Source organism: Gigantopelta aegis, chromosome 14 (assembly GCF_016097555.1).
Source record: "Gigantopelta aegis isolate Gae_Host chromosome 14, Gae_host_genome, whole genome shotgun sequence".
NCBI classification, from domain to species: domain Eukaryota; kingdom Metazoa; phylum Mollusca; class Gastropoda; order Neomphalida; family Peltospiridae; genus Gigantopelta; species Gigantopelta aegis.
The window spans coordinates 4,678,988-4,704,215 of NC_054712.1; the positions used below are offsets into that span (position 1 = coordinate 4,678,988).

Genomic DNA, 25,228 nt, shown 5'->3' on the forward strand with positions numbered 1-25,228 from the left:
TACGTTTTGCATGTTTAATAACCGTGTGATATGTATTTGAACATTTATCCCTGATTGATTAATATAGAGCTCAGGGCCCCATTCCACGAAGCGATCTTAGCCCTAAGATCACCATAACTGCACAGCTAATATATGTACTTAAGGTGATCTTAGGGCTAATATCACTTTGTGGAACGGGACCCTGGTAGTTAATGTCTAATGTTAATATTTAAGATAAACAAATGAAATTGAGTCTTTCTTAATCTTTGGTATGAGCCAGTTTAGGTTACATGACATTTGTAACAGATAACAATAGTCCTCTAAAATTTCAAGTTCACTTGTTATTTTTATTGACCTCACTGTTGTATACCACCAGAATAAATCCTGTAGATGACAATAGTAACATATTGTAATGGACCCTACTAGTGTCCATTAATTATTATGAGTATTTATAGTAATGTACGAAATCATGTGATTAACACGTTAATGGCAAACGGCTGATTTTGACACTTTAATATCTGGGAGGAAATTTATTTTACTTAATAAGACGATATTTCAATGAACTTGTTACTCTGTACATGTTGGTACTGATTTCACTGTACTCTAAATAACCTAGAATTATGTTATTTCCTTTAGTTAATGTTATTTTGGAACCTGTTCGCAGACAAATTCATCGATGTCTGCCATATTGACTTCACCAGCGTTGTTGCCACGGGTCGAAAATTCAACACGTGTTAAAAATCGATTAATTAGTGAACTTTAAAACGTTGTAAAATGATGTTAAATGACAAAGCTATTTGTTTGTAATGTGTACAGAATTACTCTGATATGCTGTACTAATTTACTGGTGATTTTTATGGGACTTGGTAGTCTATTTTTATAGCACAGTTTTTGGATACATTACCACAAAATAATGGGGCATGGTTTTACATCGACTTATATCGTAAAATGAATTGTTGTATAATATTAAGTATTGCTGTGCCCCACTAATTCCGTTTGGGGCAGTTTGCCCCTTCGTATTTACTGTATGAAAACTAAGAAAACAAATAGCAATAAATGTAAATGTTCGAAACAAGTCAAATGGCCGACTCGATGTTTGTTTTATAAATTGTGCAGCCAATACTTACTTGATTTTGGGGCAGTGAAGTGCACACAATGCTCTATACTAGTAGATTCTTTGTAAAATAGATCCGATCTGGTGTATCGTCCAGCCAAATTACGTAATGCGATTGGTTAGATGACGTCATGTGATGTCGTATGAAAAGTATAAAAAGCGCGAAGGAACGTTTGTTGATCACTTTGCACATCTAAAATAATAATAAAAAGAAAATGGAAGATTACCTTTATGACAAATAGTTAACTATTTAGGTCTGATATTTAGAAAGGAGATTAACACTGTTTACAAGCAATTTAAAGCATTAAAACCAAATGAAATTATGATTGTGCCTGCATTCCTATTACACTACTTTTGCTAAGTTCGTAGCTCAGCTTCACTTGAACACCAGACAGGATCTACTGGATAATGATGTTGATGTTTCTGTGTTATTTTGGCTGCTTATCTGCTGCAATAAATAAATATGAACTGATGTTTTTTACCATTCCTGACTTGTTCCTTTTGTTAGTTGGATAGCTTACAATATACACCATGGATACAAATTACCACCCGTTACCTTTTTTGTTTTTAATGTGTGTTATTCTGCTAGTTATCAAAGATAATGGGAGGCGTCTTTCAGACTTTGATTACCGGTACACTAGTTCTGCACAAAAACTGTCATCATCCTATTCTTAATGTGTGTTATTCTGCTAGTTATCAAAGATAATGGGAGGCGTCTTTCAGACTTTGATTACCGGTACACTAGTTCTGCACAAAAACTGTCATCATCCTATTCTTAATGTGTGTTATTCTGCTAGTTATCAAAGATAATGGGAGGCGTCTTTCAGACTTTGATTACCGGTACACTAGTTCTGCACAAAAACTGTCATCATCCTATTTTTAATGTGTGTTATTCTGCTAGTTATCAAAGATAATGGGAGGCGTCTTTCAGACTTTGATTACCGGTACACTAGTTCTGCACAAAAACTGTCATCATCCTATTTTTAATGTGTGTTATTCTGCTAGTTATCAAAGATAATGGGAGGCGTCTTTCAGACTTTGATTACCGGTACACTAGTTCTGCACAAAAACTGTCATCATCCTATTTTTAATGTGTGTTATTCTGCTAGTTATCAAAGATAATGGGAGGCGTCTTTCAGACTTTGATTACCGGTACACTAGTTCTGCACAAAAACTGTCATCATCCTATTTTTAATGTGTGTTATTCTGCTAGTTATCAAAGATAATGGGAGGCGTCTTTCAGACTTTGATTACCGGTACACTAGTTCTGCACAAAAACTGTCATCATCCTATTTTTAATGTGTGTTATTCTGCTAGTTATCAAAGATAATGGGAGGCGTCTTTCAGACTTTGATTACCGGTACACTAGTTCTGCACAAAAACTGTCATCATCCTATTTTTAATGTGTGTTATTCTGCTAGTTATCAAAGATAATGGGAGGCGTCTTTCAGACTTTGATTACCGGTACACTAGTTCTGCACAAAAACTGTCATCATCCTATTTTTAATGTGTGTTATTCTGCTAGTTATCAAAGATAATGGGAGGCGTCTTTCAGACTTTGATTACCGGTACACTAGTTCTGCACAAAAACTGTCATCATCCTATTTTTAATGTGTGTTATTCTGCTAGTTATCAAAGATAATGGGAGGCGTCTTTCAGACTTTGATTACCGGTACACTAGTTCTGCACAAAAACTGTCATCATCCTATTTTTAATGTGTGTTATTCTGCTAGTTATCAAAGATAATGGGAGGCGTCTTTCAGACTTTGATTACCGGTACACTAGTTCTGCACAAAAACTGTCATCATCCTATTTTTAATGTGTGTTATTCTGCTAGTTATCAAAGATAATGGGAGGCGTCTTTCAGACTTTGATTACCGGTACACTAGTTCTGCACAAAAACTGTCATCATCCTATTTTTAATGTGTGTTATTCTGCTAGTTATCAAAGATAATGGGAGGCGTCTTTCAGACTTTGATTACCGGTACACTAGTTCTGCACAAAAACTCATCATCCTATTCTTAATGTGTGTTATTCTGCTAGTTATCAAAGATAATGGGAGGCGTCTTTCAGACTTTGATTACCGGTACACTAGTTCTGCACAAAAACTGTCATCATCCTATTCTTAATGTGTGTTATTCTGCTAGTTATCAAAGATAATGGGAGGCGTCTTTCAGACTTTGATTACCGGTACACTAGTTCTGCACAAAAACTGTCATCATCCTATTCTTAATGTGTGTTATTCTGCTAGTTATCAAAGATAATGGGAGGCGTCTTTCAGACTTTGATTACCGGTACACTAGTTCTGCACAAAAACTGTCATCATCCTATTCTTAATGTGTGTTATTCTGCTAGTTATCAAAGATAATGGGAGGCGTCTTTCAGACTTTGATTACCGGTACACTAGTTCTGCACAAAAACTGTCATCATCCTATTCTTAATGTGTGTTATTCTGCTAGTTATCAAAGATAATGGGAGGCGTCTTTCAGACTTTGATTACCGGTACACTAGTTCTGCACAAAAACTGTCATCATCCTATTCTTAATGTGTGTTATTCTGCTAGTTATCAAAGATAATGGGAGGCGTCTTTCAGACTTTGATTACCGGTACACTAGTTCTGCACAAAAACTGTCATCATCCTATTTTTAATGTGTGTTATTCTGCTAGTTATCAAAGATAATGGGAGGCGTCTTTCAGACTTTGATTACCGGTACACTAGTTCTGCACAAAAACTGTCATCATCCTATTTTTAATGTGTGTTATTCTGCTAGTTATCAAAGATAATGGGAGGCGTCTTTCAGACTTTGATTACCGGTACACTAGTTCTGCACAAAAACTGTCATCATCCTATTTTTAATGTGTGTTATTCTGCTAGTTATCAAAGATAATGGGAGGCGTCTTTCAGACTTTGATTACCGGTACACTAGTTCTGCACAAAAACTGTCATCATCCTATTTTTAATGTGTGTTATTCTGCTAGTTATCAAAGATAATGGGAGGCGTCTTTCAGACTTTGATTACCGGTACACTAGTTCTGCACAAAAACTGTCATCATCCTATTTTTAATGTGTGTTATTCTGCTAGTTATCAAAGATAATGGGAGGCGTCTTTCAGACTTTGATTACCGGTACACTAGTTCTGCACAAAAACTGTCATCATCCTATTTTTAATGTGTGTTATTCTGCTAGTTATCAAAGATAATGGGAGGCGTCTTTCAGACTTTGATTACCGGTACACTAGTTCTGCACAAAAACTGTCATCATCCTATTTTTAATGTGTGTTATTCTGCTAGTTATCAAAGATAATGGGAGGCGTCTTTCAGACTTTGATTACCGGTACACTAGTTCTGCACAAAAACTGTCATCATCCTATTTTTAATGTGTGTTATTCTGCTAGTTATCAAAGATAATGGGAGGCGTCTTTCAGACTTTGATTACCGGTACACTAGTTCTGCACAAAAACTGTCATCATCCTATTTTTAATGTGTGTTATTCTGCTAGTTATCAAAGATAATGGGAGGCGTCTTTCAGACTTTGATTACCGGTACACTAGTTCTGCACAAAAACTGTCATCATCCTATTTTTAATGTGTGTTATTCTGCTAGTTATCAAAGATAATGGGAGGCGTCTTTCAGACTTTGATTACCGGTACACTAGTTCTGCACAAAAACTGTCATCATCCTATTTTTAATGTGTGTTATTCTGCTAGTTATCAAAGATAATGGGAGGCGTCTTTCAGACTTTGATTACCGGTACACTAGTTCTGCACAAAAACTGTCATCATCCTATTCTTAATGTGTGTTATTCTGCTAGTTATCAAAGATAATGGGAGGCGTCTTTCAGACTTTGATTACCGGTACACTAGTTCTGCACAAAAACTGTCATCATCCTATTCTTAATGTGTGTTATTCTGCTAGTTATCAAAGATAATGGGAGGCGTCTTTCAGACTTTGATTACCGGTACACTAGTTCTGCACAAAAACTGTCATCATCCTATTTTTAATGTGTGTTATTCTGCTAGTTATCAAAGATAATGGGAGGCGTCTTTCAGACTTTGATTACCGGTACACTAGTTCTGCACAAAAACTGTCATCATCCTATTTTTAATGTGTGTTATTCTATTACCGGTACACTAGTTCTGCACAAAAACTGTCATCATCCTATTTTTAATGTGTGTTAATCAAAGATAATGGGAGGCGTCTTTCAGACTTTGATTACCGGTACACTAGTTCTGCACAAAAACTGTCATCATCCTATTTTTAATGTGTGTTATTCTGCTAGTTATCAAAGATAATGGGAGGCGTCTTTCAGACTTTGATTACCGGTACACTAGTTCTGCACAAAAACTGTCATCATCCTATTTTTAATGTGTGTTATTCTGCTAGTTATCAAAGATAATGGGAGGCGTCTTTCAGACTTTGATTACCGGTACACTAGTTCTGCACAAAAACTGTCATCATCCTATTTTTAATGTGTGTTATTCTGCTAGTTATCAAAGATAATGGGAGGCGTCTTTCAGACTTTGATTACCGGTACACTAGTTCTGCACAAAAACTGTCATCATCCTATTTTTAATGTGTGTTATTCTGCTAGTTATCAAAGATAATGGGAGGCGTCTTTCAGACTTTGATTACCGGTACACTAGTTCTGCACAAAAACTGTCATCATCCTATTTTTAATGTGTGTTATTCTGCTAGTTATCAAAGATAATGGGAGGCGTCTTTCAGACTTTGATTACCGGTACACTAGTTCTGCACAAAAACTGTCATCATCCTATTTTTAATGTGTGTTATTCTGCTAGTTATCAAAGATAATGGGAGGCGTCTTTCAGACTTTGATTACCGGTACACTAGTTCTGCACAAAAACTGTCATCATCCTATTTTTAATGTGTGTTATTCTGCTAGTTATCAAAGATAATGGGAGGCGTCTTTCAGACTTTGATTACCGGTACACTAGTTCTGCACAAAAACTGTCATCATCCTATTTTTAATGTGTGTTATTCTGCTAGTTATCAAAGATAATGGGAGGCGTCTTTCAGACTTTGATTACCGGTACACTAGTTCTGCACAAAAACTGTCATCATCCTATTCTTAATGTGTGTTATTCTGCTAGTTATCAAAGATAATGGGAGGCGTCTTTCAGACTTTGATTACCGGTACACTAGTTCTGCACAAAAACTGTCATCATCCTATTTTTAATGTGTGTTATTCTGCTAGTTATCAAAGATAATGGGAGGCGTCTTTCAGACTTTGATTACCGGTACACTAGTTCTGCACAAAAACTGTCATCATCCTATTTTTAATGTGTGTTATTCTGCTAGTTATCAAAGATAATGGGAGGCGTCTTTCAGACTTTGATTACCGGTACACTAGTTCTGCACAAAAACTGTCATCATCCTATTTTTAATGTGTGTTATTCTGCTAGTTATCAAAGATAATGGGAGGCGTCTTTCAGACTTTGATTACCGGTACACTAGTTCTGCACAAAAACTGTCATCATCCTATTCTTAATGTGTGTTATTCTGCTAGTTATCAAAGATAATGGGAGGCGTCTTTCAGACTTTGATTACCGGTACACTAGTTCTGCACAAAAACTGTCATCATCCTATTTTTAATGTGTGTTATTCTGCTAGTTATCAAAGATAATGGGAGGCGTCTTTCAGACTTTGATTACCGGTACACTAGTTCTGCACAAAAACTGTCATCATCCTATTCTTGATAGGACTCCACACATTTTAAGCACAATAGTACCTGGTACACTGACACCGATCCACATGAAACAACATTTTGTCACAATACATGTCTCACCAAAGGCAGAGGTGGTCTTGTAACAAAGGCTGTGCTATGTATTATCCTGTCTGTGGGATGATGCATATAAAAGATTCCTTGCTGCTAATCGAAAAGAGTAGCCCATGAAGTGGCGACAGTGGGTTTACTTTCTCAATATCTGTGTGGTCCTTAACCATATGTCTGACCTATATAACCGTAAATAAAATGTATTGAGTGCGTCGTTAAATAAAACATTTCCTTCCTTCCTTCAAAGTTAGTTGTGCTTTGAATTATGACCCAGTGCTATTTGGTATACAAGTATCTATTAGACATTGTACAATAGTTCCAGCTATTACAATATTGTTTATTATTATTTTACACACTACTTGCAACTTTACTTGACAAATTCAACATGTTTGTTTTCATCGTAGTAGTAAGTCAAAATTAATTTTATGCAAAATGAAAACAGTACATGCATACGTTTACAAATATGAATTTATGAGTTTACAAATATGTCTAAGCCATGTCAACATACATGTATAAACTCAGATCCTAATAAAGACTTTGTGTTATTCAGTAATAACATCCAGTTAACTGTCTTCTCATATTTGACATCATTCCCAAAGCTAAACCTGTTTTTTGGTTGGGGTTGAGGTGTTGGTACTAGCTTTTCGTTTTTATTCCTGTTTCCAACTTTACTGTTTCAATTTAACACCTTTTATTCTAACCTGGTGACAAAACAATGAGCGTCATTTCATGTTAATTAAAATGAATATTCTCATCATAAAATAATTTAATTTCAATAGTATGCATAGCTCAGGTGTGATAAGTTGTAAGATCGATTCCTGTCAGTGTACTCATTTGAAAGGAAAGGAATGTTTCCTTAACATTGCTTCTGCAAATATAAATTATAACTATTTGTTGTAGACCTAACATATGGTTGTATTGACATTTTGTGAGATATATAATAGAAAGGAAAAGAGTATTTGCTTAACACTTCTGCAAATTTAAATACAACTATATGTTATCTGACAGATGGTTATGTTGACACTTTGTCGAGATATATTAGAAAGAAATATAAAAATGTGTTGAGTGCATTCTTAAATAAAATATATATATATTTTTTTTCTTCCAAATAGTTGTAGACTCTTCAAACACATATTAGAATATTACAACTATCTGAAATGATAAAAATAAATAAATATTTTATTTAAGGATGCACTGAACACATTTTTATTTACGGATATTTTATGTCGGAACAACTGTTTGGTGTTTAACATATATGGCTATTTTGACACTTTGTTTTCAAAGGGACTGCCCTGAGTTTGCAGCCATTGTAAGATGTTTCCAGGCGATATCTTCCTTATCAATTCATATAGGATCATCAAACCTTGCAAGTTCAACTTGGAATGGTGGTGTGTCGTGTACCATAACTAGGTCACTGTGACCTACCTATGGCGGACGTATCATTAACTCACTGGGACTCTTATTTATTGATAAAAATATAAATAAGTCAATGAAAACTGTTGGGGATATAGCTGTCCCTGTTCCTTTCCCCCTGAATTTTTTTTTTTTTTTCTCTCAGTCTGATGCAAAAAAAAAATGAAAATTTGCTCACAAATTGTTCACTGTTCATGATTGCATTCGTGTTCATTTGGTGGAAAAAGTACTCTGTGATAAAACTGACAATAGAGTGATATGTTTGTCTCTAGGAAGGTTGTTGAAGCAACACATAAACAACTCAATAAACTGTGGCACACAACCAACATCTACCTTCATCCAACAATTCATGAATATGCTGAGAAACTTGCAGGGAAGTTGCCCGGTGATCTCAAGGTCAGTAATTGGTGGTGGTGGTAGTAGTAGCAGCAGTAGTGCTATATTGAAAACCAACTGCAATATTTAATACAATTTTTAACTAATTAATATACATGTATTTTATATATATTGAAAGGTAGCCACAAATTTTGTTATATTTTTAATTCTCTTTATTAGTTTAATAATTGTTAATGCTCAGAACAATTTTGAATTAATCTTTTAATAATAAAATCATTAAAAACATTATTTTATTTATTTTATTTTATTTTTTAAATCCTACAATGTCATGTTGATGGGGACAGGATTTTGTAGCAGATTCTATAAATAATAAAAAATACTTTTTAAAATGTTGGAAGAATTTATTATATTTATTTTTTAGCCACATAATGGATTATAGCAGTTTTAAAGAGACTGTCTTGCCTCTGCTGCCTTTGTAACATGTTTCTAACAGACTTTTATCGACCAAGCTTACATATTAAATACATTTTCTTCTTTACAATACCAGTGTTTGTGTAACCTGTATGTTTCTGGTCATCTTAATATTTGAAGTAGCCAAGGAAATAAAATAGGAACATTAGGTCAGTTAGAAACACTGGATACAGAGAAACTGATATTTTAAACACAAATATTTATTTCATACTTAATTTTAGTCGTTAATATTGGGGTTTCTGCCAGAGGGTATGGAGGGTAAAATCATGTACGGTACCCTAAAATCTTGGAAATTAGTGGATATTTAAATTTTTTTTTTTTTTTAGATAGATAATAATAAGAGAACTGCTATTTAAAATGTTTGAAAATGCATGAAATACGGTGTCCAATTTCAAAACATTTCAAACCCATAACCACCTAGAAGAGGCACTTCATTAATTATGATAGATGATTTCTTTTTGTTACATACCCTCAAATTATTTTCTGGCAGAAAGCCTGATTAGCGAAATTGGATATATTAGTGGGAAATATACAGCAATGGCAGCAAACAGTCCGTTTTACCATGAATGATAACTGATTTAAAGACCTGTTTCGTTGTCACAGGTGGTTTACTTTACAAACAGTGGCTCCGAGTCAAATGATCTTGCTCTACACATGGCACGACTCTACACTGGAGTCTACGACTCTGTGTCTTTAAGGTAGGTTACAATCATGACAATGTATCAGTTCAGAGCAAAAAACAACTCACACAAAAAAAACCCAATAACTGGTGCATTTCGGAATAGTTTGTGTAACAGTGCTTGACACACAGTAACATTTGTTATTATCATTTGTTTGTTCTTTCATTCATTATTCATTCATTCATTCATCCATCCAGTCATCCATCCATCCATTAATTCATACATTCATGCATTCATTCCAACTCGTTAATTTTTTTTTCTGCTTCAGTCATTCATTCAATTATCCTGTATCATTGTTTGACATAGAGTAATGAATGTTAACATAATATTATATAAACAGACATTCATTTCCTTTAAATTACTTGTTGTCTATCACTATGTTTTGGTTATAGGAATGCCTACCATGGTGCAAGTCCATACCTGATGGGTCTGACAGCATTGTCGACGTGGAGATACAACACACCCACAGGCTTTGGAATCCATCAGGTTTCTAGTGTTAACATGAAATATTAGCTCTTAAAATACTTATCCTGATTCAGTGAAACACAGGCCATTAAAACACTAGGCCTTAAAACACTGACCCTTAAAACACTGACCTGAAAAGCATTGGCCATTAAAACACTAGTCCATAAAGCATTGGCCATTAAAACACAGGCCCATATAGCATTAGGACTTAAAACACTGGCCCTGATAATACTAGTCTTTAAAATACTAACCTATTAAACACTGGCCCATAAAGCACTGGTCATTAAAACACTGGCCCTTATAATACTAGTCTTTAAAAAACTAGCCCATTAAACACTGCCCTGAAACCACTGACCTTTATAATACTGATCTTTAAAACGTAGGCTATTAAAACACTGGCTCTTAAAACACTAACCCTTATAAACTTGCATTTAAAACATAAACCATTAAATCACAGGCCATTTAAGGATTGTCTGTTATTTCTTTTACATTCGTCGGGGTATGAACAAAAAAAATCATCTGCAAACTGTGTGAATTGGCAAAATTTGCTGATGTTTTTTTGTTTTTTTTCATATTCAGATGAACGTAAAAGAAATAACAGACAATACTTTAAAATTAAATTTGAAACATACTTACTAATAATAACATTAAAAGTTCATATATATATATATACACAGTGAAACTTTCTCTAAAACGAACACCCTTGGGACCGAATAAAATGTTCGGTTTAGAGGGGTGTTCGGTTTACTGAGGTTTTAACAAACAGCCTTGATAACCATTTTTTAATTTTTACTATTAATATTACCAAGGTACAAACGTGTTAAATTACATTTATAAACCAACAATAACCAAATTGTTCGGACATGTTGACAATCGATATGGAAATGAAATGCTATTGATGTATCTACGAAACATAGCGGAAACAGAAGCCGACTTATTTGTCTAAATAAACAGTGGAACAGAGACAATGAGAATGCAATGAATTAAATTTATGGTTGCTTTGTAGGGTCCTCGTGTAAAATAATCAGATATAACCAGCGATAAATTTGTTCGGAAGAGGTAATAATCTCATTCCCAATAAACACAGTGCACATGATTATTCCCGTTACAAACTTAAAGGTGTTAATTGAATGACAAGGCTTAACCGAAATCTAGGTAACAGAGACTAATTAGAGCATTGTTCGACAAACGCTCAAACATGTTTTCGGACACGCTACACCGAGCATGCGCATACCATCTGGTATAGTTAGTAACACCGTGACTAATTGGTGTGGTCGAGAGTTTTTAATTGTTCGGTCTTCAGAGGTAAAATTTGTATTGAATAAACAAAACGGGACCCGGAAATTCGTTCGGTATTCAGAGTAGAGGGGTTTCCGGTTTTCAGGGATTTATTTCAGTGGTTAAAGCTGCGTAAAACGCGGGACCGTGAAAAAAGTTTGGTGTTGAGGGAATTCCCGTTTACTGAGGGTCCGGTTTAGAGAAGTTTCACTGTGTGTATATATATATATGTATATATATATATATATATATATATATATATATATATATATATATACGTATACATATACGTATACGTATATACATATATATATATATATATATATATATATATATATATATATATTTTTTTTTTAATTATTGTTGTTAAAACAATAATGCCCAGTAAGACAAATTACCAATATAAAATAACGTCATCAGGTATGACGTTCCCTGACGACGGAATTTTTACATTCATTGAGAAATTAACAAACTGCTGTTGCTACGGCAGGACCAATGAAATGACGTTATATTGTAAGGAATGTAACAGAAAATTATTTTTATTAAAGCATTAGCCCAAACGGTTACATGCTAGCCTTAGCTATAGCACTAAATGTTCCTGACTGATGGGCACCATTATGAGTAATGAATTTGTGTATTATTTTTCAGTCAATGTGCCCTGATGTTTACCGAGGACCATGGGGTGGCTCACATTGCAGGGACTCTCTTGGTCAAGTAAGATAAACTTCATCACTGTACTAAAACATCTAAAGAATGTACTTCATGATACCTTGAAGTAATTTTCACAATTGTGGTAATTAAAGAAAGAAACCTCTGTGGGTATCGTTTGTAACACTGATTGTCATAAAAGTATCATTTCTTTTGTCTGTCTTCAAAACTGATTATAAGATGGGGAAAAAAGGGACATTTGTCTTGCTCTTTATTTAAAAGAAACACAGATCCCATGGACCCTGTTTTGTTTTTAGAGGAAATACAGATTCCCATGGACCCTCTCTTAGTTTTTACTGATCCCATGGACCCTCTCTTAGTTTTTACTGATCCCATGGACCCTCTCTTAGTTTTTACTGATCCCATGGACCCTCTCTTAGTTTTTACTGATCCCATGGACCCTCTCTTAGTTTTTACTGATCCCATGGACCCTCTCTTAGTTTTTACTGATCCCATGGACCCTCTCTTAGTTTTTACTGATCCCATGGACCCTCTCTTAGTTTTTACAGATTCCCATGGACCCTCTCTTAGTTTTTACTGATCCCATGGACCCTCTCTTAGTTTTTACTGATCCCATGGACCCTGTCTTAGTTTTTACAGATCCCCATGGACCCTGTCTTAGTTTTTACAGATTTCCATGGACCCTCTCTTAGTTTTTACTGATCCCATGGACCCTCTCTTAGTTTTTACTGATCCCATGGACCCTCTCTTAGTTTTTACTGATCCCATGGACCCTCTCTTAGTTTTTACTGATCCCATGGACCCTCTCTTAGTTTTTACTGATCCCATGGACCCTCTCTTAGTTTTTACAGATCCCCATGGACCCTGTCTTAGTTTTTACAGATTCCCATGGACCCTCTCTTAGTTTTTACAGATTCCCATGGACCCTCTCTTAGTTTTTACTGATCCCATGGACCCTCTCTTAGTTTTTACTGATCCCATGGACCCTCTCTTAGTTTTACTGATCCCATGGACCCTCTCTTAGTTTTACTGATCCCATGGACCCTGTCTTAGTTTTTACTGATTCCCATGGACCCTCTCTTAGTTTTTACTGATCCCATGGACCCTCTCTTAGTTTTTACAGATCCCATGGACCCTCTCTTAGTTTTACTGATCCCATGGACCCTCTCTTAGTTTTTACAGATCCCCATGGACCCTCTCTTAGTTTTTACAGATTCCCATGGACCCTGTCTTAGTTTTTACAGATTCCCATGGACCCTCTCTTAGTTTTTACTGATCCCATGGACCCTCTCTCTTAGTTTTTACTGATCCCATGGACTCTCTCTCTTAGTTTTTACTGATCCCATGGACCCTCTCTTAGTTTTTACTGATCCCATGGACCCTCTCTTAGTTTTTACAGATCCCATGGACCCTCTCTTAGTTTTTACAGATTCCCATGGACCCTGTCTTAGTTTTTACTGATCCCATGGACCCTCTCTTAGTTTTTACAGATTCCCATGGACCCTGTCTTAGTTTTTACAGATTCCCATGGACCCTCTCTTAGTTTTTACTGATCCCATGGACCCTCTCTTAGTTTTTACTGATCCCATGGACCCTCTCTTAGTTTTTACAGATCCCCATGGACCCTCTCTTAGTTTTTACAGATTCCCATGGACCCTCTCTTAGTTTTTACTGATCCCATGGACCCTCTCTTAGTTTTTACAGATCCCCATGGACCCTGTCTTAGTTTTTACTGATCCCATGGACCCTCTCTTAGTTTTTACAGATTCCCATGGACCCTCTCTTAGTTTTTACTGATCCCATGGACCCTGTCTTAGTTTTTACTGATTCCCATGGACCCTCTCTTAGTTTTTACAGATTCCCATGGACCCTCTCTTAGTTTTTACTGATCCCATGGACCCTGTCTTAGTTTTTACAGATTCCCATGGACCCTCTCTTAGTTTTTACTGATCCCATGGACCCTCTCTCTTTGTTTTTACTGATCCCATGGACCCTCTCTCTTAGTTTTTACTGATCCCATGGACCCTCTCTTAGTTTTTACTGATCCCATGGACCCTCTCTTAGTTTTTACTGATCCCATGGACCCTCTCTTAGTTTTTACAGATCCCATGGACCCTCTCTTAGTTTTTACAGATTCCCATGGACCCTGTCTTAGTTTTTACTGATCCCATGGACCCTCTCTTAGTTTTTACAGATTCCCATGGACCCTCTCTTAGTTTTTACAGATTCCCATGGACCCTGTCTTAGTTTTTACAGATTCCCATGGACCCTCTCTTAGTTTTTACTGATCCCATGGACCCTCTCTTAGTTTTTACTGATCCCATGGACCCTCTCTTAGTTTTTACAGATCCCATGGACCCTCTCTTAGTTTTACTGATCCCATGGACCCTCTCTTAGTTTTTACAGATCCCATGGACCCTCTCTTAGTTTTTACAGATTCCCATGGACCCTGTCTTAGTTTTTACAGATCCCATGGACCCTCTCTTAGTTTTTACAGATTCCCATGGACCCTGTCTTAGTTTTTACTGATCCCATGGACCCTCTCTTAGTTTTTACAGATTCCCATGGACCCTCTCTTAGTTTTTACAGATTCCCATGGACCCTGTCTTAGTTTTTACAGATTCCCATGGACCCTCTCTTAGTTTTTACAGATCCCATGGACCCTCTCTTAGTTTTTACTGATCCCATGGACCCTCTCTTAGTTTTTACAGATCCCATGGACCCTCTCTTAGTTTTACTGATCCCATGGACCCTCTCTTAGTTTTTACAGATTCCCATGGACCCTCTCTTAGTTTTTACTGATCCCATGGACCCTCTCTTAGTTTTTACAGATCCCATGGACCCTCTCTTAGTTTTTACTGATCCCATGGACCCTCTCTTAGTTTTTACTGATCCCATGGACCCTCTCTTAGTTTTTACTGATCCCATGGACCCTCTCTTAGTTTTTACAGATTCCCATGGACCCTCTCTTAGTTTTTACTGATCCCATGGACCCTCTCTTAGTTTTTACTGATCCCATGGACCCTCTCTTAGTTTTTACTGATCCCATGGACCCTCTCTTAGTTTTTACAGATCCCCATGGACCCTCTCTTAGTTTTTACAGATCCCCATGGACCCTGTCTTAGTTTTTACAGATTCCCATGGACCCTCTCTTAGTTTTTACTGATCCCATGGACCCTCTCTTAGTTTTTACTGATCCCATGGACCCTCTCTTAGTTTTTACAGATTCCCATGGACCCTCTTAGTTTTTACTGATCCCATGGACCCTGTCTTAGTTTTTACTGATCCCATGGACCCTCTCTTAGTTTTTACTGATCCCATGGACCCTCTCTTAGTTTTTACAGATTCCCATGGACCCTCTCTTAGTTTTTACTGATCCCATGGACCCTCTCTTAGTTTTTACTGATCCCATGGACCCTCTCTTAGTTTTTACTGATCCCATGGACCCTCTCTTAGTTTTTACAGATTCCATGGACCCTCTCTCTTAGTTTTTACTGATCCCATGGACCCTCTCTTAGTTTTTACTGATCCCATGGACCCTCTCTTAGTTTTTACTGATCCCATGGACCCTCTCTTAGTTTTTACTGATCCCATGGACCCTCTCAGTTTTTACTGATCCCATCTCTAGTTTTTACTGATCCCATGGACCCTCTCTTAGTTTTTACTGATCCCATGGACCCTCTCTTAGTTTTTACTGATCCCATGGACCCTCTCTTAGTTTTTACTGATCCCATGGACCCTCTCTTAGTTTTTACTGATCCCATGGACCCTCTCTTAGTTTTTACTGATCCCATGGACCCTCTCTTAGTTTTTACTGATCCCATGGACCCTCTCTTAGTTTTTACTGATCCCATGGACCCTCTCTTAGTTTTTACAGATCCCATGGACCCTCTCTTAGTTTTTACTGATCCCCATGGACCCTCTCTTAGTTTTTACTGATCCCATGGACCCTCTCTTAGTTTTTACTGATCCCATGGACCCTGTCTTAGTTTTTACTGATCCCCATGGACCCTCTCTTAGTTTTTACAGATCCCCATGGACCCTCTCTTAGTTTTTACTGATCCCATGGACCCTCTCTTAGTTTTTACTGATCCCATGGACCCTCTCTTAGTTTTTACTGATCCCATGGACCCTCTCTTAGTTTTTACAGATTCCCATGGACCCTCTCTTAGTTTTTACTGATCCCATGGACCCTCTCTTAGTTTTTACTGATCCCATGGACCCTCTCTTAGTTTTTACTGATCCCATGGACCCTCTCTTAGTTTTTACTGATCCCATGGACCCTCTCTTAGTTTTTACTGATCCCATGGACCCTCTCTTAGTTTTTACAGATTCCCATGGACCCTGTCTTAGTTTTTACAGATTCCCATGGACCCTGTCTTAGTTTTTACTGATCCCATGGACCCTCTCTTAGTTTTTACTGATCCCATGGACCCTCTCTTAGTTTTTACTGATCCCATGGACCCTCTCTTAGTTTTTACAGATCCCCATGGACCCTGTCTTAGTTTTTACAGATTCCCATGGACCCTGTCTTAGTTTTTACAGATTCCCATGGACCCTCTCTTAGTTTTTACTGATCCCATGGACCCTCTCTTAGTTTTTACTGATCCCATGGACCCTGTGTTGACTTTGACTGGTATTTGTATCTGTATTTTGTTTTCAGACAGATCGTCCATGCAGCTGTGCAGAAGGACAGTGTGAAGCGAAGGATAAATACCTCGAACAACTGATGGATACATTCCGATTCTCCATGCCTAAAGACAAGCTTGGAGCCTTCTTCATAGAGTCAATCCAGGTTAGCCAAGTACATTCCAGTTTTAGGAGTAAACAGTATAGCTGAAATCAGACCCCTTGCACATCCGTTACATTCCACTTTTACTGTTAAATATTCTAACTGGAAAAAAAATCAGGCATAGCTTATCAGTGACATTCCAGTTGTTAGTTGTAAACAGTCGAATTGAAATTACACCTCATGCTTGTCAGTGACATTCCAGTTTTAGTTGTAAACAGTCGAATTGAAATCAGACCTCATGCTTGTCAATTACATTCTACTTTTAGTTGTAAACAGTCGAATTGAAATCACACCTCATGCTTGTCAGTTACATTCCAGTCTTAGTTGTAAACAGTCGAATTGAAATCACACCTCATGCTTGTCAGTTACATTCCAGTTTTAGTACCGGCCTCGGTGGCGTAGTGGTTAGGCCATCGGTCTACAGGCTGGTAGGTGCTGGGTTCGGATCCCAGTCGAGGCATGGGATTTTTAATCCAGATACCGACTCCAAACCCTGAGTGAGTGCTCCGCAAGGCTCAGTGAGTAGGTGTAAACCACTTGCACCGACCAGTGATCCATAACTGGTTCAACAAAGGCCATGGTTTGTGCTATCCTGCCTGTGAGAAGCACAAATAAAAGATCCCTTGCTGCTAATTGGAAAGAGTAGCCCATGTAGTGGCGACAGCGGGTTTCCTCTCAAAATCTGTGTGGTCCTTAACTATATGTCTGACGCCATATAACCGTCAATAAAATGTGTTGAGTGCGTCGTTAAATAAAAAAAAAAAATTCCAGTTTTAGTTGTAAACAGTCGAATTGAAATCACACCTCATGCTTGTCAGTTACATTCCAGTGTTAGTTGTAAACAGTCGAATTGAAATCACACCTCATGCTTGTCAGTTACATTTCAGTTTTAGTTGTAAATAGTCTAATTGAAATCACACCTCATGCTTGTCAGTTACATTCCAGTTTTAGTTGTAAACAGTCGAATTGAAATCACACCTCATGCTTGTCAGTTACATTCCAGGTTTAGTTGTAAATATTCGAATTGAAATCACACCTCGTGCTTGTCAGTTACATTCCAGTTTTATTTGTAAACAGTCTGACTGAAAGCAGACCTTGTGATTTGACTCTTTTTGCAAGGTCTCAGTAGTCAATGTCTAGTTAATGTATATTACGAGGTAAGATGTAGTTTGATATACAACTAATAATAGGAAGACTGGAAACACCTCAGTTGAATAAACAGACATTGATATTGTAAACAAGAAAATGTATTTAATATGTAATTTTGGTCATTAAAAAAGCATTTGGTCAAAAACAGGTTACAATGGGAACAATCTCAGGACAATCCCTTTAAAAACAGTTGTGGAAAATGCCTTTAAAAAATCATGTAAAACCATGGAATTTAGTTGGTTAAAGAAGTGTCTGTACCCTGTATGATGACATTGTGTTCTGTTAGCTGTTGATCAGATACCAAATGTAACTTTATTAATTTGAAATCAAAATTTAGTTTCTAATTTGTGCAGGGAGTGGGTGGAACCGTCCAGTTTCCAAAGGGCTTTGTTAAAGATGCTTTTGACCTGGTTCGTTCCAAGGGAGGAGTCTGTATATCTGATGAGGTAAGTTATATACTGGGGTACCACGATATCGTGGTACTTAACTATTTGGAAGGAATAAAGAAATGTACTTACATATATGAAGGTAAATATACTTGGATTGCAATTTTTACTATATCTGCTTCATGTCTATGCGATTGTGTTGACAAATAAATGCAGTTCTAACATTAAAACAGTTGATGGAAGTACACCATAGCACTGGCTTCCGTTTAAGGGAGGTTACCACGATATCGCAAATGTTACAATACGGTGGACGGCACGGGTCAAAAATGGCTCTTTTTGTACACACATCTGTAGTAATGTCTAGTAAACAAACTTCAACACAAAAACGAAGAAAAGTTAACTTACAACGTTTTGTTTTTCAATTGTAGTAACATATTTCATTTTATGCTTTCAACAGTAAAATATATGGTCAACAATATTTTATACTGTTATTATAGTTGAATTTTTAAAATTGTTTATCATATTAGTAAGATTCAGCAGCTATATAATCATTATTTATCGAGAGAAACCAAGACTAGAACATATTAAAAGTTATGTGTTTTGTTTAAATTGTCAATAAATAAATGTTTCCATACTTTTTAGAGGTAGCACGTTCTAAATATAGTAACACTGTTACCGTGTATAGCCTCGTTTTGACTGTCAACAACCAGACGACAGTCGGATAGCTGTCAGAGCAGAATTGTATGCGTGTATGTTAAGTACTAGGGCTATTTATAAGCATGGGGGTGTCAGTAAAATCACACTCTGTCTTATTTTATGACCAAACGGTAAAACTATGAATACTTGCCCAAAATTTCTTCAAATTTGTTAACAGGCAAAACAATGTGTTTTCTGTCATCACATTTCTAATAATAAACATACCACCAGGGGGCATTGCACATGCTAAACCGCAAAACTGTAAATGCTGCAATATCATGGAACCCGCGATTACGTGAGCGAGGAGTATACTTGAAATAAATAAAACCAGGAGGTATTTTAAAATTAAATTTGTTTCACTTTGTTTTGTGATTAAATTGTATGTGCCTTACCAGTGGAAAAAACCCCATGCTCAGCTGAACAGGAAAATCATTTGTTACCTTACGATCACATACTTCATTTGAGAAAAACTAAAACTGATCTGTGCCAGAGAATTATTAACTTGAAATTAACTACTTCTTTTAAGAAAAAGAAAGCCAAGAAATCTGTGCTAAAGGATTGCAGTCATCAAATGCTAGCAAAAGGATTGAAAAAATATTGAAATTTGATGAAACGAAGCTATGTGTTGATCACTTCCAAAGAATCAGTTCAAATTTGAAGCTTTAGGAGTTACATTATGGTTGAGTTATTTCACTACAGGAAGCCATTTCGAACCTCGATTGATTGATTTAACTTTTCACTGTTTAGTATATAAGTGTTGGTGGCTTTGCCAATCTAGCAGCTGAAAGAAGCAACAAGAGTGATGAGTGTTAGAGTGTTGTAGCCTTGTTTTTTGTCCTTCAGAGAAAACCATTATTCAAATTGCGTGAAAAGATTTGCTTTGTTCAAATGTGGATTTGAAAATGAATTAAAAAGGTTTCCTTTGTTCTAGGTAAATTGTGGATTTGAAACTGAAATGAAAAGATTTGCTTTGTTCTAGGTCCAACATGGATTGTCCTAGGTGGATTTGAAGCTGAAATGAAAAGATTTTCTTTGTTCTATTTCCAGTGTGGATTTGAAAATGTTTTGTTCTAGGTCAAATGTGGATATGCGGATTGGTCTAGATGGATTTGAAACTGAAATGAACAGATTTCTTTGTTCTGGGTCGAGTGTGGATTTGAAACTGAAATGAACAGATTTCTTTGTTCTGGTTCCAGTGTGGATTTGAAACTGAAATGAACAGATATGCTTTGTTCTGGGTCCAGTGTGGATTTGAAACTGAAATGAACAGATTTATTTGTTCTAGGTCCAGTGTGGATTTGAAACTGAAATGAACAGATTTATGTGTTCTAGGTCCAGTGTGGATTTGAAACTGAAATGAACAGATTTATTTGTTCTAGGTCCAGTGTGGATTTGGCCGATTAGGAACACACTACTGGGGGTTTGAGTCGCATGGTGTTGTTCCTGACATTGGTAAGACCATATAGTGCTACTTACCTGTTGCCTGACTGCATTCAACTACACCTAGCTACTTCTTGATTTTCTCCGTAATCATTTTCCTCTGGCCGCACTTTTAGTTTCATCTGTAGTCTACTGCACCCAATTCATTTAGACTGCTGTAGCTGTTGGATTTTTGTTTGTTATAAAGCTATATAATGGGGGGGAAAAACCATGTGTTTTAATCCTGCATTGCGCTAGTTTTACAGGAAAATATGATATTGTGCTACTGGACGTGTCTTTATATCTGCTGTTCAGATTTCAAGCACTTCTGTCAAAGCGTTTTCATTTCAAGTGAACTCATTCAGTCAATCTGTCAAATATAGAGAATGTTTGAAATTGATTTTTAGGGTTAAAAATCAGTTTAACTAATCCTAAATTATAAATTTAGGAGGGTTTTTTTTTCATAGTAATAGACTGAATTTAAATTTGCACAACCAGATATGAGTTATGGGATTATTTTAAAATGAAAGGTAACGGTCATTGAAACTTGAAATATACCATTCATGACACCGAACTAAAAGTTGTACCACTGGACTAGTAACTAAAACAGATAAATGGGATTGCTCTTACATTAATTCATTTTTAATAAAACATAGACATTTTATTTTTCTGTGTTTCTATCTGTATCATTCATAGGCTTGAATTGAGAGTAGCATCATTGAACCATATGACAATGAGGTAATTAATACTTTTTAAAAAGTCATTTTTGTGCATGCAGTTTATTGTGTGATCTTGCACCATCATAACCTGCTAGTTAGGATGCATGGAGTTACAGTTAGATTCACTTAGAAGTTTAATAATACTAAATGTGTAAGTTAATCATATTTGTGTTCTTGTCTTTCCTTTGCAAAGGAAAAAGGTGAGATACAGGTATTACTTTTTCAGTGACAGCTGCAGCAACAACGACGTCAAATTTCACATAACTTAGCTCAATGTTTAAGTTTTGCATTTAGCTCCATTTCTCACAAACTCTTAAGTCCTAGATCAATGAAACTTGGTTTATAGTTGCACCTGTGGATGTTCAAGACAATGCATGTGGGAACAAAAAAATTGAAATTGTTTTCTTAATTTATTTTAGTTTAATTTTAATTGATTTTTTTTTTTTTTTTTTTTTTTTTTTTTTAACATGCATTGATGTAAACATGGATACAATTTGTCAACGACACTGAATAAATTTATGGTAGGCGAGACATTTAATTCTGTGTATTCATTTTATTTATAGCATTAGTGGTGACCTAAAATCTATCATTGACCAGGCCTCTCATGCCAAATTCTTGGTTTAACTCACTAGGTCATGGTCAATGATACTTGGAAAAAAAACTGAAGTTATTTTATTTCATACAGTTCACCAAATGTAACTCAAGGTTCATTGGATTGGTTTTAGGGTTGATAGGTCAGATGTTGATTGGATTCTAGGGGTGCAGAAATAAAAAATATTTCACTAGCCCGATGGATCAGAATTAACTCAAATTTACTAGCCCGCCAGAATTTTTACTAGTTTGCCAGCCTATAGAACAATATATTAATGTTTAATAATATTATAATATACACTGTCTTGACATCAAATGTATATATACTGAAGGCCAAAAGAAACTTTACCATAGTTTTAAGTCACTCTGGTGTAAAAACAACAAAAGATAGTCGCATGAGGTAAAATATATTGATATGTCAACATTAACATAACTTAAAATGAGTGTCATTCAGCATCTGATAATGACGTCACATTTTCCCAAAGTGAGGTGGTGTACACAAATCGAGCTTTCAACTTCATGGACGACATGCAAAGCATACAGACAATCACTCAAGTCCAATAACAAGTCACATTAATAGCGTGTGTGACCACCCCTTGCCCCAATACAAGCAATAATTCTCCGACGCATAGAAAGAATCAGTCGTCTGATGAGGTCACGTGGGACGCGTTGCCATTCTTCTTGAAGGGCCTGGATCAGTTCCTGTTGGTTGGCTGGAGGGTGTGGTCGTTGTCGAACACGGCGATCCAAAACATCCCAGAGGTGTTCTATGGGGGACATGTCTGGGGAGCGTGCAAGCCACAGCAATACGTTTACGTTGTTGGCTCTAAGGAAGTTCTGTATGATTCTGGCTGTATGAGGTCTGGCGTTGTCTTGCTGAAAAATTACACCACGTGGCTGCCGTTGGAGAAATGGTATTGCAGTTGGACGAAGAATATCATCCCTGTAACGTTGAGCTGTCAAGTTTCTGTGAACGATGACCAATGGTGTCCTTTCCTGTGCACAGATACCTCCCCACACCATGACACTCCCTCCACCATATGGCACGACCTCCTGAACGCAAGAAGCTGCCACTCATTCTCCCCTACGGCGGTACACATGCTGTCTTCCATCAACTCTGAACAAACAGAACCAGCTTTCATCAGTGAAAAGAACCCGCAGCCAATCACGTCGCTGCCAACGTCGTACAGTCCTAGCCCATGTCAATCTCAAACGACGATGTTGTGGTGTCAGTAAGTGTCCTCTATATGGTCTGTAAGCCCTTATTCCATGTTTGTAACAGTAACACGGGAACAACCGAAGGTTCTGGCAATGTGGGCATGAGTGGCTCCCATCTGTATCATACCCAGGGCTCTCTCGCATTGTTCTGGTGTCAGTCGTGGCATTTCTATGGTGGGTTTTTTTCTGTGTGGATGTCTGACATGCCGTCTAAACCGTTTTTATACCCTTATTGCACATGCAATTGCTGTTGTTCATAGTGCACAAGTTTTTCACTTTTCTGTGTGTTCCACCCAAAACGTGCAGTGGGCGGGTATAATTTTCTGCATACATTATTGTTGTGTTTGGGCTATGTGTTTTGGATTGAGTTACTTCTTAAAAACAATTCATTTTTTCTTAAATTCCAAATTGAAAATGGTAAAGTTTCTTTTGGCCTTCAGTATATTAATTATGACAAAAACATTATTAAGGACACTTGGTAAGTGATCAGCATCAAGTGGCAAATGAAATCGAGCCCCAAAACTTGATTCACAAATCAATATATTTTAAAATATTCTAATAAAAACAAAGTTTATCACAGTTCTTTGATATAGATATACAAAATTCATAATTAAAATACTGATCGCCATGAGAATGTTTACTTGCATTTGGCGAGCGGGCGAGTACTCTCTGCACCCCTGGGCTCAAATCTTAAAACATTTTCTACACTTACATCAGGTGTTATTAAAACGGCCTCGGTGGCGCAGTGGTTAAGCCATCGGACTACAGGTTGGTAGGTACAGGGTTTGCAGCCTGGTACCGGCACCAACCCAGAGCAAGTTCTTAAGGGCTCAATGGGTAGGTGTAAGGCCACTGCACCCTCTTGTCTCTCACTAACCAACTAACAACTAACCCACTGTCCTGCACAGACAGCCCAAATAGCTGAGGTGTGTGCCCACGGCAGCATGCTTGAACCTGGATATAAACACGAAAATAAGTTGAAATCAATCAATTAAAACTAATAATTTTGTTTCTGGAAATTTCTGTTAATATTAATTTTAGCTTTGAACCAGTGACCTTGATATAATGTTAATACTGATGTTAAAAGAACATACTTATTAAGTATTTGTCATTCATCAAATGGATAGTATTTACGAAACACACTGACTGGGGAATGGGGAGGGAGTGTGTGTATTTGTCATTCATCAAGTGGATAGTATTTACGAAACACACTGACTGGGGAATGGGGAGGGAGTGTGTGTATTTGTCATTCATCAAGTGGATAGTATTTACGAAACACACTGACTGGGGAATGGGGAGGGAGTGTGTGTATTTGTCATCATCAAGTGGATAGTATTTACGAAACACACTGACTGGGGAATGGGGAGGGAGTGTGTGTATTTGTCATCAAGTGGATAGTATTTACGAAACACACTGACTGGGGAATGGGGAGGGAGTGTGTGTATTTGTCATTCATCAAGTGGATAGTATTTACGAAACACACTGACTGGGGAATGGGGAGGGAGTGTGTGTATTTGTCATTCATCAAGTGGATAGTATTTACGAAACACACTGACTGGGGAATGGGGAGGGAGTGTGTGTATTTGTTATTCATCAAGTGGATAGTATTTACGAAACACACTGACTGGGGAATGGGGTGGGAGTGTGTGTGTATTTGTCATCATCAAGTGGATAGTATTTACGAAACACACTGACTGGGGAATGGGGAGGGAGTTTGTGTATTTGTCATCATCAAGTGGATAGTATTTACGAAACACACTGACTGGGGAATGGGGAGGGAATGTGTGTATTTGTCATCATCAAGTGGATAGTATTTACGAAACACACTGACTGGGGAATGGGGAGGGAATGTGTGTATTTGTCATCATTAAGTGGATAGTATTTACGAAACACACTGACTGGGGAATGGGGAGGGAATGTATGTATTTGTCATTCATCAAGTGGATAGTATTTACGAAACACACTGACTGGGGAATGGGGAGGGAGTGTATGTATTTGTCATTCATCAAGTGGATAGTATTTACGAAACACACTGACTGGGGAATGGGGAGGGAGTGTG

The 25,228-nt window shown here is 37.0% G+C and overlaps 1 protein-coding gene across 1 annotated transcript in view; it reads left to right on the forward strand.

The window, feature by feature from the left end:
- LOC121388063 (alanine--glyoxylate aminotransferase 2, mitochondrial-like) overlaps positions 1-25,228 on the forward strand; it is a 61,470-nt gene that overhangs the window by 17,074 nt on the left and 19,168 nt on the right. The window contains exons 4-10 of the mRNA XM_041519267.1: positions 8,573-8,696; positions 9,711-9,805; positions 10,180-10,273; positions 12,179-12,244; positions 16,863-16,994; positions 18,494-18,586; positions 20,602-20,674. Of these exons, the coding sequence (XP_041375201.1) occupies positions 8,573-8,696; positions 9,711-9,805; positions 10,180-10,273; positions 12,179-12,244; positions 16,863-16,994; positions 18,494-18,586; positions 20,602-20,674 (677 nt within the window). The remainder of the gene's footprint in view (positions 1-8,572; positions 8,697-9,710; positions 9,806-10,179; positions 10,274-12,178; positions 12,245-16,862; positions 16,995-18,493; positions 18,587-20,601; positions 20,675-25,228) is intronic.